Here is a 13,654-nt window from a genome sequence, read left to right on the forward strand (position 1 = left end):
ATGCATATTTGTGTTGCTTTTCATAGAGAACTTATTTTTTCTGTCTAATTTTTCATTCTTTTCACTTATTTCAATAATAATTTCGGTTGTAGATTTTTGGTGCATTCCTAATTCAATCATATAGTATTTCTAATATATAAAAAAAGAAGAAAAAAGTTTTTAAATAGAATAAACATACCCGCTTGTTTGTGTTCATTGGTTTTCCTTGGTACTTTCCCTTTAATTTAGCCATTTAAGCTTCTCAGGTCTTGTCAATGACTGGAAATGGTACAAAATCCAAATGAACTAAAAGCTGAAAAAAGTACATTTAATATTGTAAAAAAAAAAAAAAAAATAGTGTAGTATATTGTACAAAAATATATTGTTTAAAAAAAGTTTCTTTTTTAGCAAACAATTCATTGGTTAACATCTTACAATAGTAGCAATGGCTTTAGAAATGGATAGAAATCAGTGCTAAAACAGATGGTGTTACTGTACTCTGCTTTAGCAGCATTTTACACACTTACAGCACATTCACACTTTCATCATAATAACTAGAAAAAGACACAGAAACACAGAACTCTGTAACTATTAAAAAAAGTAGAAGTCTTTTCTTTAGAGAAATTACAGATGAAGCCAGAGTGTGGCGAGTGCTGTTTCCTACAGCTTAAAATAAAGACTCTTGGAAACTGTAGAAAAAAAAAAAACTGCTACAGGAAGACGTCTGGCTGACCCACATGGAAACAGCAGCTTTAGCCTTTAGCTCAGATTAACATGATTAAGGACAGAAATAAAAACATTTGATAAGATGAGAAAATAAAATAGCTGCTTCTCTGAGTCTTACAGCACTGCAGCCGCTGGATGATACGTTAATAATAATATTGTTAATGTTATTGTGACGGGCCTCTCAGCTGTACACTGTAAATCTGTAGTCTCTAGCAGACAGTTAATGATGACCGATCCAAGTCTTTAAACATTTAATCCATAAACAGGGATCAGGTTTTGAGTGGAGAAGCCGTTTATCTCAATGCCATTAGTGCAGTAATGCAGTTCTGTGGTCTGAAAGCAGCTTCTGCCTGATGTTTAGAGCTTCACACTTCTGTTTAGAGGGATGTTCTCACACCCAGCTTTGCTGTGAATGACAGCCTGGAGCTGAAAGACTCAAAAACGGCTCTTCTAATTCTAGATTGTAACCTGCCAGAAATATCTGTAAGTGACTGGAAGTTAAACTAGGCCTCCAGATGGGAAGAACTTTGCATTTTTTCCTAAAGCTTTAAATATACACTATAGGACTTTTAAAAGCTGCAGCGGATAATTGACAGATTTTGCTTTTTATTATTTCCATTCCACCTTAAATAGTGCATCAGTATGAGACACATACTAGTGCCATAGTGTGTTACTGCTACTTTATTTAAGGTGGATTATAAAATAGAAAGATAGATGAAGATATTGCATTATAAGAAGCCAGTTTCAACTTTGTATGGTTGTATGGAAAGTTGAAAACCTTTATAACTTAAAAAAAACTATTTAAACTTTTCATCTCAGGATATCAGGATACATTTTTTCACCATATAATCGACAATATATTTTTAAGCATATTGATTAATGACTTAACTGTACATTTCTTTACAAAAAGATTGTGTAAAAATCCTGTTTAAATGGATTGAATGGAAGCGTACGATTGCAATGAATGTGTTTTTAATGTGAAAGTCGTTAAACATCATGATATAGGGGGATTAGAGTGGTCCAGCAGTCTAAAGCTCTGCCACTATGCTCAGGAGGTCGCTGGGTCGAATCCTGGTCATGCAGCTTGCCATCAGCTGCCGGAGCCCCGAGAGAGCACAATTGGCCTTGCTCTCTCTGGGTGGGTACAGTAGATGGCGCTCTTTCCTTCTCCTCATCACTCCTAGGGTGATGTTGATCAGCACACACAAGGCTGCGTCTGTGAGCTGATGTGTCCGAACCGAGTCGCTTCGGTTTCCTCCAAGCGACTATCTAGTCTGAGTAGTGTACCCCTAACAGTTACACCTGGCCTACTTAAGTCGATCCGGCTGCAGGCACTGAAGTACACATGCTGATGTTTTTACCTCACTTCTGTTAACTCATATGTTCTGTTTCTCTGCGTCTCTGTAGGAGAGTCTGTATCAGTCATCAAACATACAGACCCGGTCCCCGACCCACGAGCTGTGAACCAGGACAAGAAGAACATGCTGTTCTCTGTAAGTGAGATTTCTCCCCATATGACTGCTGCTGTTCTTTCCTCACTGCAGAGGGGGGGGGGGGGTGTGAGGGGTGTCTGTTCTCTCTGTTCTGGTTTGATAGAATATCCCAAAATAACTAGTAGAGCTGTGCCGTATCGCGCCGTATGCAATGATATCGCCAATATTTTTTAATGTTGTGTGCAAAAATATTTTTTAAATATATATCAGTTAAGGATTTGCAATATTATATCGTATGCAATAACAATTTTTAATTTTAATTTTAAAAAAAGTAGTGTATTCTTGAAATGTTTTTTTATTTTATTTATTAATTTAGTGTTTTGTCACATCGCCTAAAGTATCATTATCGCGAAAATACTATGAAATATCGTGATATTATTTTAGCGTCAAATTGCCCACCACTAAAAACTCATTTACTGCTGTTTCACCTTTTTCACTTTGAAAAGTTCAGATCATCCAAGTCATTTCAAGATAGCATAAAAACAAGTCCATAACAAGGCCTTTTAATGTTTTTATTAAATATAAATAATTTATTAAATATTTTTTTCTATAGTTTATATCAGAGGGTGGCTTTGGTTTGTGTTTGTTTTGGTGGATCATTGTCCTGCTGCATAGCCCAGTTTGCGCTTGAGCTTTAGGTCACAAACTGATGGGCAGACAAATTTGTAGCATTTAAAAAAAAAAAAATGCAAAAATAAGCAGCTAATTTGTCTGTGATTGAAAAAGACGCTTTCAAAATGTATAATCGCTTGCTATGGTGTTTTTTTTTTTTTTTTTTTTTATTTATTTATTTATTTTTATATAATTATTTATTTATTTTTATATTAAACAAAAAAATACTTTTAAACAATTCGAAACATGTGATGGCTGATTGACTTTACCAAGGCTCTTCACCCCTAATCAAATAAACTGATTTCCCACTGATTTCATAAACGTTTTAATAGAGCAAAAAAAATTGTATTTGGAACTTTTCTATTAAGTTTTCTATGTATTAAAAAAAAAAATCTATGCTCATATTTCACGTTTCTGTTATTTGTGTTTTTTCTCAGGGTACCAACATTGCAGCAGGTAAAGCCGTGGGCGTGGTGGTGGCCACAGGCGTGAACACGGAGATCGGGAAGATCCGGGACGAGATGGCGTCCACCGAGCAGGAGCGCACCCCTCTGCAGCAGAAGCTGGACGAGTTTGGGGAGCAGCTTTCCAAGGTCATCTCGCTCATCTGCATTGCAGTGTGGATTATCAACATCGGCCACTTCAACGACCCCGTGCACGGCGGCTCCTGGATCCGAGGTGCCATCTACTACTTTAAGATCGCCGTGGCTCTGGCTGTTGCTGCTATTCCAGAGGGTCTGCCGGCCGTCATCACCACCTGCCTGGCCCTGGGCACCCGCCGGATGGCCAAGAAGAACGCCATAGTCCGCTCCCTGCCCTCCGTGGAGACGCTGGGCTGCACCTCGGTCATCTGCTCCGACAAGACCGGCACCCTGACCACCAACCAGATGTCTGTCTGCAGGGTGAGAATAAAAATATATATAAAATACATAAAATAAGGGTTTAGAATTTGTGTTCACACACACACTCTGCTCAATAAATGAGTTTTTAGTTAGACAAACTTCTTAGACAAACCAGATGATGGCCTCCATCTTTTTAAGTAATCCAATCGGTGTTGGTTCAAATATGGAATTTAGGCTTTTAATTTTTAATAATTTGTGTATGGAAGCGCCACACTGTTGTCGTTGCAAGTCTGACAAGTTTTGATTAGCTGCAAAAACATGGTCCAGCCCAGAGCCTGGCATTTTAAAATCTCTGCTGAACTCTGGGACCTCTAAATCACATCCTGAATGGGATTTGGGCCAATGTTCCAAAAAGGTTGTCCAATGCTTGTTATAAAGAAAAAAAAAAACATTTGTATAGGGCCTTTTAAAGCTAATTACTTTTATATCTTTTTAAACCTATCTAGCAAATCTAAATAATCCAACTAAACTGAGGTAAATAAACAGTATATGATCAAAAGTATTAGGTTAGTAAGGTCATTATGTTGAAGAATCGCTACCTCAACTCAATTCTCTTATTCAGTTTAAATGTATTGGATGGCGCGCCATCATTCCAAAGAACACAGTTCTTCCACTTCCCCACAGCTTAATACTGCATGGGCATGTTGGTTCATGTTTATTCATCTATCCTATTCTATTGCTTATGCTTCATTTCAACCAGTATAAAAAAGCTGTGTTTGTCTGTGCATTTGTACATCTGTCAGCATACTAGATAGTGCATCTCAGTAATTCAGTTTAAAATGTATTACACACAGTGATCTATTTAAGCGTTTATTTATTTTATTGTTGATGACTATGAAGCTTACAGCCAATGAAAACCCAAAAATCAGTGTCTCAGAAAATTACAATATTATATATGACCAATTGGTCATTTTGGCAGTGTGGGCAGTGTGCCAAATCCTGCTGGAAAATGAAATCCGCATCTCCATAAAGGTTGTCAGCAGAGGGGAAGCTTGAAGTGCTGTACGAGTCTGTACAGTACATTTAAACACGTGCAGTGTTTTGTGTATCTTCCAGCTCTTCTGAGAATCTATTTTTCATTAATTTTGTTTAAAAGTTTAGGTTTAAACTGTCAGAACAGGTTATTAAGGCCTGTTTCTATGAGTGTTGAGTCATCTGTTCTTTACAGGGTTTTTTGGTTTCCAAGAGGACAGGACATTGATGAAAGAACATCGCTGATGTAATACAGCACAGCAGCACCCCACACTCTACTTCCTTTGTGCGCTCTCTCTCTCTCTCTCTCTCTCTCTGTCTCTCTCTCTCTCTTTCTCTCTTTCTCTCTATCTATCTCCCTCTCCCTCCCCTACCCCCAGCGTAACTCCTCTGGGAGTGCTGATCAGTATGCAGTAGTCAGTTACTTGCAGTAGTGTTGCATAACTGACCTTGTGTTTAGGATCTGCCTCTGATCCTCAGCAGCTCTGTCGCTGCTGGAGGCTACACACACACACACACACACACACACACACACACACACACACACACTCTCTCTTTCTTCTTCTTTTTCTTCTTCTTCATCCATGCAGTATACGGCTCTCTCCCCACCTCTATAAGAAAGTACAAGTTAAGACAAGTGAATATTTTTGGCCTAAAGCAGGATTATTAACACATTTTTTCAAAGGTTTCTTTCATTTTGCCACTATTAAATAGCCTTAATGTATCTTTAAATTCACAATTTCTCCCCAATCTTGAAGGTACATTGTCCAGTCCTTTATCCATTTACATTTAATGCCCCCAAAGCTACTGGCGTAAAAACTATAAACTAGAATACTTGAAAACTAGAGCACACCTAACTCTAATACTGTTTATTTGGGTGAGTAAAGCGCTTCCACTTATTTACAGTAAGCTAAAAAAAAAAATCCAGATTTCCACTAAGGCTAGGTGCAGCAACATTAGCATTAGCAGCTAACCGCTAGTGCTAAACACACTTAGTGCTAGTAAATGCTGCCTGACGGTGCTACACTGAGGAACCCTGATTTTTCCGATAAGCGAGGGCGATATTAGCCAGAGGTTCATCCAATGTAGTTTGTTTTTAACGTGGAAAACATGCAGAAGCGGGGGAAAACTCCACACAACAGGTGAAGAACAATTGGTTAAAGATATAATGTCTGACCTATGTCTGTATTACACATCTATCTTACTGTGTATAAATATTAAATATAAGCGTGTGTGTGTGTGGTACATGTGTTCCAGTGGGATGGCTTGAATGTGGTACTTTTAGTTTGGTCATTGGTGGTGGGTGGTCTATAAAGTCTGAGAACCTCTGTATTAGTAGAAAGCTTTTCCTCAACAGTTTTTCTTTTATTTTAGAATAAACAGTAAAGAGTAAAACTAGGTGTTTTTGCTAGGTGGTTGCTGAGGTATGCCAAATAGTTGCTAGGTATTTGATATGATCTTTAGACTTCTTAATGATGATAATGGCTAGAAAAGACTTTTTAGTGGGAAGATTTTTTAATGGGAACCACAATGTTAGGAAAAACGAAATGGTTCTCGTTTCTAGGCTGTTAGATGTTGGTCATTACATGGTTGCTAGGGTGGAACAGTTTTGCTCGGTGGTTGCTGAGGTATATCAGATTATTGCTAGGTCCTTGGAATGGCTTGTATGTGCTACTTTTAGTTTTAAGGTGATCATTGGAAGTGGGTGGTTTATAAAGTCTGAGAACCTCAGTATTAGTAGAACGTTTTCCCTGGACAGCAGAGAAAATTTATTTTTAATTCCTTTAATTTTAGAATAATTAGAGAATGGGCTTTAGTTCATATAGTGTATGTTGTAAGAATGGGAACCCTGACCTATCTTAACCCCACCTCCATCCCTGACTCCCCCACTTGCTGATTCATTAAGGCTGTCTTCTCTCTCTCTCTTTCTCTCCCTCTCTCTTTCTCTCTCTCTCTCTCTCTCTCTCTCTGCTCTCCAGCTGTATATCTGTAGTGACATTATTGCTGTGTACCATGACTCTGTTTCCTCTCCCTGTAAAAGAGGACAAAACCCAGTGGCCACTCAGCCATAAGTCACGCCATCTCCCTTCTTCTCTTCTTTTCTTTTTCCCTTCTTTTCACTATCGCTCTGTGAAGACTGACCCTCAGCTTACCTCCCAAATAAAAGTGCGGAAGTGTTTATATTATGTGTGCTGGTGTTCCCGGGGCCAGGTACTGCAGGATCCTCTCAGAACCCCTGCCTGCTTCATCTCTGTAGGAATTGCGCCCCCTGCTGGATGTTAAACTCACTGTGTGTTATGATGTTTTATGTGTTTTCAGATGTTCATCATTGATCAGGTGCAGGGAGACAGCTGCTCACTCAGGGAGTTCACTGTTACAGGATCCACATACGCACCTGAAGGAGAAGTGTGAGTGTTTCCCACAAGACTATACCAGTACCTATACACTTTTATAACTAAGCAGTAATACACGAGAGTGAGTGCTGTAACGTGTAATATTTGCACTGCTGTGTTCATCTACGATCGTAACCGCAGCACACTGCCAATATTACACATTATAGCACAAGTGTATTATTGCTTAATTACACCACAGTTCCATTATTGTAGTATTTATATATTATTGAAAGATTTTGAGTTAAAGAGGAGGAGAAAATAGGATCTGTTCGTTTATAAACACTCCACCAGTTAAAAAAAGTTCCACATTGCTGCTCTGTTTGTAGCTGCTGTGCTGTTTGGCTTGTAAGCGCTGCATCGTTGCTAGGTTACCTGTATGTGGCATAGTAATACATGGAGAGCTTCTTCAGTTGCAGTGCATTACCGGCTGATAACGGCACTCACAGAACACCTCTCAGCCAATCACATTGCAGGGTCTGAACTAAATCTGGTATAATGTATCTTAATGCATTTAATGTGTGTTCCTTTTTTTACAATAATCTTAGGTACCAGGATGGTAAACCAGTGAAATGCTCCAAGTATGACGCTCTGGTGGAAATGGCCACGATCTGCGCTCTCTGTAACGACTCATCTCTGGACTTTAATGAGGTCTGTAACTGGAGTAGTTAAAAATTCAGCAGCTATTAGTCAAAGAATCCGGTCGTTAAGATTTGACTTCTTGATGAATTGGCGGCGATTAGTTGGCAATCTGCATGAATAAATCATATTGTTATATTAGACAGTAAGAAATACATTTATATGCTTTTTATTGCTGTGCAATTTTCTTTCAGTCATATTTCTTTAGATTCATATTATATAATTTAGATAATCATATTATAAAATTAAATATTTTAGGGCTTATTTTTTGTGTGTTTTGGAATTAAGATATTAACTAAATGAACACTAAATATTTAGAGTAATTTCTAGATAACTGGTATTATTTTTATAAAGACTATTTGTTATATTTGAAAGTGTCTACTCTATGGATTTTAAGGTATGGATTTTGTGTATTGCATAGTAGTTTTATTGCTATTTGGTTGCAAAGGAGAATCTATTTTTGCTGGATGGTTGCTATGGTATACCAGGGTGTTTGCTATTATTTTTAGACTCTTTAGTGAAGATGATTAAAAACTACAAGTTCCTTTTTTTATAAGGCTGTAGCTATTTGAACATTAAAGTAAAGCTAGGTGTTTTTGCTAGGTGGTTGCTGAGGTATGCTAAATGGTTGCTAGGTGGTTGCTATGACCTTTAGACTTCTCAATGACTGGTGTGTTTTGTTATAATGACTACAGAAGTCAATTGTCAAATGGTTGAAAAAGAAAGAAAGAAAATGGTTGCTATTGGGAAAGTTTGCTAGGTGGTTGCTAAGGTATATCAGGTTAATTGCTACATTCTTGCTATCAAATTAGGCTTTTAATGACTAATGTTTAATGATGGTATTGATAAGTGATTTAAAAAAAGTTCATTTCTTAAAGGAAACTATGAATGATTGTCCCTAAACAAGTGGTTCCCTACTTTCAGACTTTCAGTTTCATGGCTATTTCTGCAGGGTAATCAGGTAGCTGATGGGTGATTGCTGTGTGCTGTGGTGTTTGTAGGTGGTTGCTAGGACCCTTAGGCTGCTTAATAACATTTGACTTTGATTTTAAAATAATATAAAACAAAAAGAACTGTGTGATTTTGTAAAGAAATCAATACTCACTGCATTAACTGTGACTCATAAGAGCCTCGTTTATGACTCTATGCTGTTCCTCCTGTGTGTGTGGTTCTGTCTCCAGGCTAAAGGTGTGTATGAGAAGGTTGGCGAGGCCACAGAGACGGCTCTCACCTGTCTGGTGGAGAAGATGAATGTGTTTGACAACGATCTCAAAGGCCTTTCTAAGATCGAACGGGCCAACGCATGCAACTCTGTAAGTCAGCCATTACTAATAGAACCCTGATCAATAGGATTCCCATACTGGAATATCCAAGCATGGCCATAATCCACTCATATAATCTAATAGCTGGTTTGATGACGTTTTTCTCCTTTTCTCAGGTAATTAAGCAGCTGATGAAGAAAGAGTTCACACTGGAGTTCTCTCGGGACAGGAAGTCCATGTCTGTTTACTGCACCCCCAACAAGGCGCGCTCCTCCATCGGCAAGATGTTCGTCAAGGTAACTGAAGTCATTTACTGTACGCTACAGGACTTTTAATGTGGTACTACTGAGGAGAAGAATATCCATCATACACTAATTTACTAGGGATAATAAAATACGTGACTCCAACTTGCTGCTAGACCAAACTGAACAGATCCCTGAAAAACGCACTTTGAGTTATATTAGTACTGGGCGATTCATATTTTTATTCAAATAATAAAAATAATAAAAAAATAAAATAAAAAAAATTCACAAAAAATCTAATTTTCGATTATAATTGTTTTTTTCCGCCTGCTAAAATTCAAACTACAGATGACAAAGAAATGGTTCAAAACTAGTTATATCTGTTAAAAAAAAATACACACATGCATGCTTTGGGTTGAGTCGACTCATTGAGTGTAATCAATTTTCGAGCACATGCTGAAAATTGAGAAGTAATGCCCTATAATAAACTTTAAAGTAGAGATTATTATTGTTATTATTGTGATAGATAGATAGATAGATAGATAGATAGATAGATAGATAGATAGATAGATAGATAGATAGATAGATAGAACAGTGCTTGAACTCGAGTGTGAGAGGCGCCGGTAACCAAGGTAAGATGGATAAACACTTCAGAAATGAGGAGCGTTTTCTGATATTTAAGATTAAAAAGATCAAATGTCTGTATGCAAAATCTCGATTACTCCATTTTGAAAATCGCATTAAAACTGTAATTTGAATTAACCCAAATTAAACGTGAAAATTGCCCCGCACTATGTTTTATATATATATATATATATATATATATATATATATATATATATATATATATATATATATATATACATACATATATACATACATATATATAGGGATGTCCCATAGGGATGTTAAAGGAACTTCTAGATGCCACACAACACAGTGTATAGTGAAATAAGTACACAATGAAACTCATCGAATGTATTAATTGTGGTGTTCATATCTGTGTGTATTTCTGTGTGTGTTCGTAAAGGGAGCTCCAGAGGGAGTAATTGACAGGTGTACACACATCCGCGTGGGCAGTAATAAGGTTCCTCTGACGCCGGGTATAAAGGAGAAGATCCTGTCTGTGATTCGTGAATACGGAACAGGGAGGGACACGCTGAGGTGCCTGGCTCTGGCCACACGAGACAATCCCATCAGCAAAGAGGACCTGGTGCTGGAGGACTCCACTCGCTTTGTGGAGTACGAGGTCAGACACTATTACATCGACATTTCTTAATATTGTTTATTTGAAGCTCAGATGTGTCTACATGTTTAAATGTCTTCAAAAACTTACAGTATTTAATCGACTTGTTTCATTAAAATGTAGCAGGAACATTTACTGAAATATTCCACACTCTGGTCCTCCTAGACTACCCAGGATAATTACCCCTGCTGTGGAGTTAAATCTAACATACCAGTCCAAGCCTCTATTTGGTTAAATTAGTCTTGTTAGAAAAATGGAGAATGTAACAAAGCTGGCACTAGAAAACACTGCACTATTTATTTGTGAACAGCCCCCGTTTCAACAAGGCAAGCAATCCAATCAGTTGCCTAGGCCCTGAGCTTAGCACAACCTACTGGTTATAAATTGAATGCAATGACCAATGTTGTGCACGCCTCTTTAAATTTTGCAATGGTCAATGCATGAAAGTACAACTACTACTACTACTAGACTACTAAATATGAGTTATCCATTTAGTCTTGGGCCCCCCAAATGCCTTAAAATGGCATGTCTGAAATAAAATTGTACCAAACAGAAGATAAAACACAATCTAACATTAATCAAATACTGTTGTTTATAACTGTGTTTCCCTGACTGTCTCCCTGCAGACGGATCTGACCTTCGTGGGCTGTGTGGGCATGCTGGATCCTCCCAGAGCTGAAGTGGCGGCCTCCATGAAGCTGTGCCGCCTGGCAGGAATCCGGGTCATCATGATCACCGGAGATAACAAGGGCACGGCCGTGGCGATCTGCAGGCGCATCGGCATCTTCGGCGAGAACGACGACGTCTCGCGCATGGCCTTCACCGGTCGAGAGTTCGATGACCTGTCTCCCGCAACCCAGCGAGAGGCGGTGCTGACCGCTCGCTGCTTCGCCCGCGTCGAACCCTCGCACAAATCCAAGATCGTGGAGTACCTGCAGTCCTACGATGAGATCACTGCTATGGTAATGGATTTTTCTGTAGTAGCAAATAGTGTATATATTTATATCTATATCTACTTTATAAGTGCTTTCGTCTTGAGAGATTGCTAGTTCAAGTCCTGGTCAGGCAGCTTGCCATCAGCTGCCGGAGCCCTGAGAGAGCACAGTTGGTCTTGCTCTCTCTGGGTGGGTACAGTACAGTAGATAGCGCTCTTTCTCCCCATCACTCCTAGGGTGATGTGGATCAGCACAAGGCTGCATCTGTGAGCTGGTGTATCAGAATTGAGTCGCTGCGCCTTTCTCCGAGCGTTAGCGCTGTGATCTGAGTCTGACTTCACATGTGTGCTAGTCTTCACACTCCTTGTGTTGTGGGATCACTAGTGATTGGGGATATATTTTTTGGGGGGAAAAAATGGGAAAAAAAGAAAAAAATTTCATCTGATTGCAAAGAATTTGGCTGAAATTTTCAGTTACTGGTACATAATCTATTCATTTTAATTTAACATTGAATTTTAATTTGGCTTTGTTTTATAGTATAATTACTGTAATTTAATATATTTTTGAATAATAGTTCATTTTATTTTTTGTCCTATTTTGGTGCCCAATTTATATATTTTTTTTAATAGTGAAAGACTAATTTCTGTTTTGCGTCTGTTGTTTTACATTTAGTTTATTAAACCTTTTAATTTCTATGTATTGATCCATATTACTTCATCTTGACATTGACCGTTTATGTCTTTGTTGATTCTCCGTTGCAGACTGGTGATGGTGTGAATGATGCTCCTGCTCTGAAAAAGGCTGAGATTGGAATCGCAATGGGTTCTGGTACTGCTGTGGCGAAGACTGCCTCTGAGATGGTGCTGGCTGATGATAACTTTGCCACCATCGTGGCAGCGGTTGAGGAAGGCCGAGCTATATACAACAACATGAAGCAGTTCATCCGCTACCTCATCTCTTCTAACGTTGGAGAAGTAGTCTGGTAAGAACGACAGGCTTCTCCAAAAACTCTAGTTTTCTAGTAATAATAATTCAATTTTATCTGTACCTGATTCAGCTCCTCTGGATTAATAGAAGGAAGTTTACTAAAATGCAACAGGCTCCTCCAATAACTTTGCAGTCATCTACCCTGATTATCATGTCTTATGTTTCTAAATCTTTAAAAGAACAAATACAAGTTCATTAGTAATTCTTTCTTTGTCTATCTCAGCATCTTCCTGACTGCAGCTCTGGGCTTCCCTGAGGCTCTGATCCCAGTACAGCTCCTGTGGGTGAATCTGGTGACCGACGGCCTTCCTGCCACTGCGCTGGGCTTCAACCCTCCTGATTTGGACATCATGAACAAGCCCCCCCGCAACGCCCGCGAGCCCCTCATCTCCGGCTGGCTCTTTTTCAGATACCTGGCTATTGGTGGTGAGTGCTTACAGCAATAGTATACGACCCTTTACTCTAGAATATTCAGCTCAGAATTTGTGCACCAGGAGTAAAGCAGCATAAAGTTATCCAAAAGCAGTGTGTAAGACTGGTGGAGGAGAACACGATGCCAAGATGCATGAAGAAAACTGTGATTGAAATCAATATTTGGTGGAATAATCCTGGTTTTTAGTCATTTATAATTCTCTGCAAATAAATGCTCTATATGACAATATTTGTATTTGGAATTTGTGAGAAATGTTGTCTGTAGTTTATAGAATACAACAATATTAATTTTACTCAAACATAAAACAAAACAAAATGTGATTTGCTGCTTTTTTAATGTGAAGTAAAGGAAATTGCTCCTCCCAATCCAATTTTTTACCCTCTGCTCTGAAGGTTATGTTGGTGCTGCTACTGTTGGTGCTGCTGCTTGGTGGTTCATTGCTGCTGAAGATGGTCCAAGAGTCACCTTCTACCAGCTGGTTAGTCCTTTTTTTTTATTTTTAAACTTTCTTTGTTTTAATGTTTTATGATTAATGAATCAATACAAATGCTCCATAAGCTGAGTAGCATTTGAATGGGTGGAAAATGGGAAAAAATGCTAGATCTAAATTGGAAGGAAAATGAGTACCAGTAAAACACTTTTATCTCATGAAACTTTTCTGATTTCGTCCTCCAGAGTCACTTCCTCCAGTGTGGACCAGACAACCCTGAATATAAGGGCGTCAATTGTGAGATCTTCGAGTCGCCGTATCCCATGACCATGGCTCTGTCTGTACTGGTCACCATCGAAATGTGCAACGCCCTCAACAGGTGAGCGGAAGAAGTGCAGAAAGTGCA

The 13,654-nt window shown here is 38.6% G+C and overlaps 1 protein-coding gene across 3 annotated transcripts in view; it reads left to right on the forward strand.

Moving 5' to 3' along the window:
- atp2a2b (ATPase sarcoplasmic/endoplasmic reticulum Ca2+ transporting 2b) overlaps positions 1 to 13,654 on the forward strand; it is a 57,073-nt gene that overhangs the window by 35,530 nt on the left and 7,889 nt on the right. For all 3 annotated transcript variants that reach the window (XM_022676629.2, XM_022676628.2, XM_022676627.2), the window contains exons 7-18: positions 2,113 to 2,198; positions 3,248 to 3,712; positions 7,004 to 7,092; positions 7,623 to 7,725; positions 8,895 to 9,026; positions 9,152 to 9,271; positions 10,248 to 10,466; positions 11,090 to 11,425; positions 12,160 to 12,380; positions 12,609 to 12,811; positions 13,211 to 13,296; positions 13,494 to 13,627. In XM_022676629.2, the coding sequence (XP_022532350.2) occupies positions 2,113 to 2,198; positions 3,248 to 3,712; positions 7,004 to 7,092; positions 7,623 to 7,725; positions 8,895 to 9,026; positions 9,152 to 9,271; positions 10,248 to 10,466; positions 11,090 to 11,425; positions 12,160 to 12,380; positions 12,609 to 12,811; positions 13,211 to 13,296; positions 13,494 to 13,627 (2,194 nt within the window). The remainder of the gene's footprint in view (positions 1 to 2,112; positions 2,199 to 3,247; positions 3,713 to 7,003; positions 7,093 to 7,622; positions 7,726 to 8,894; positions 9,027 to 9,151; positions 9,272 to 10,247; positions 10,467 to 11,089; positions 11,426 to 12,159; positions 12,381 to 12,608; positions 12,812 to 13,210; positions 13,297 to 13,493; positions 13,628 to 13,654) is intronic.

This window comes from Astyanax mexicanus, chromosome 17, assembly GCF_023375975.1.
Source record: "Astyanax mexicanus isolate ESR-SI-001 chromosome 17, AstMex3_surface, whole genome shotgun sequence".
NCBI lineage: Eukaryota > Metazoa > Chordata > Actinopteri > Characiformes > Acestrorhamphidae > Astyanax > Astyanax mexicanus.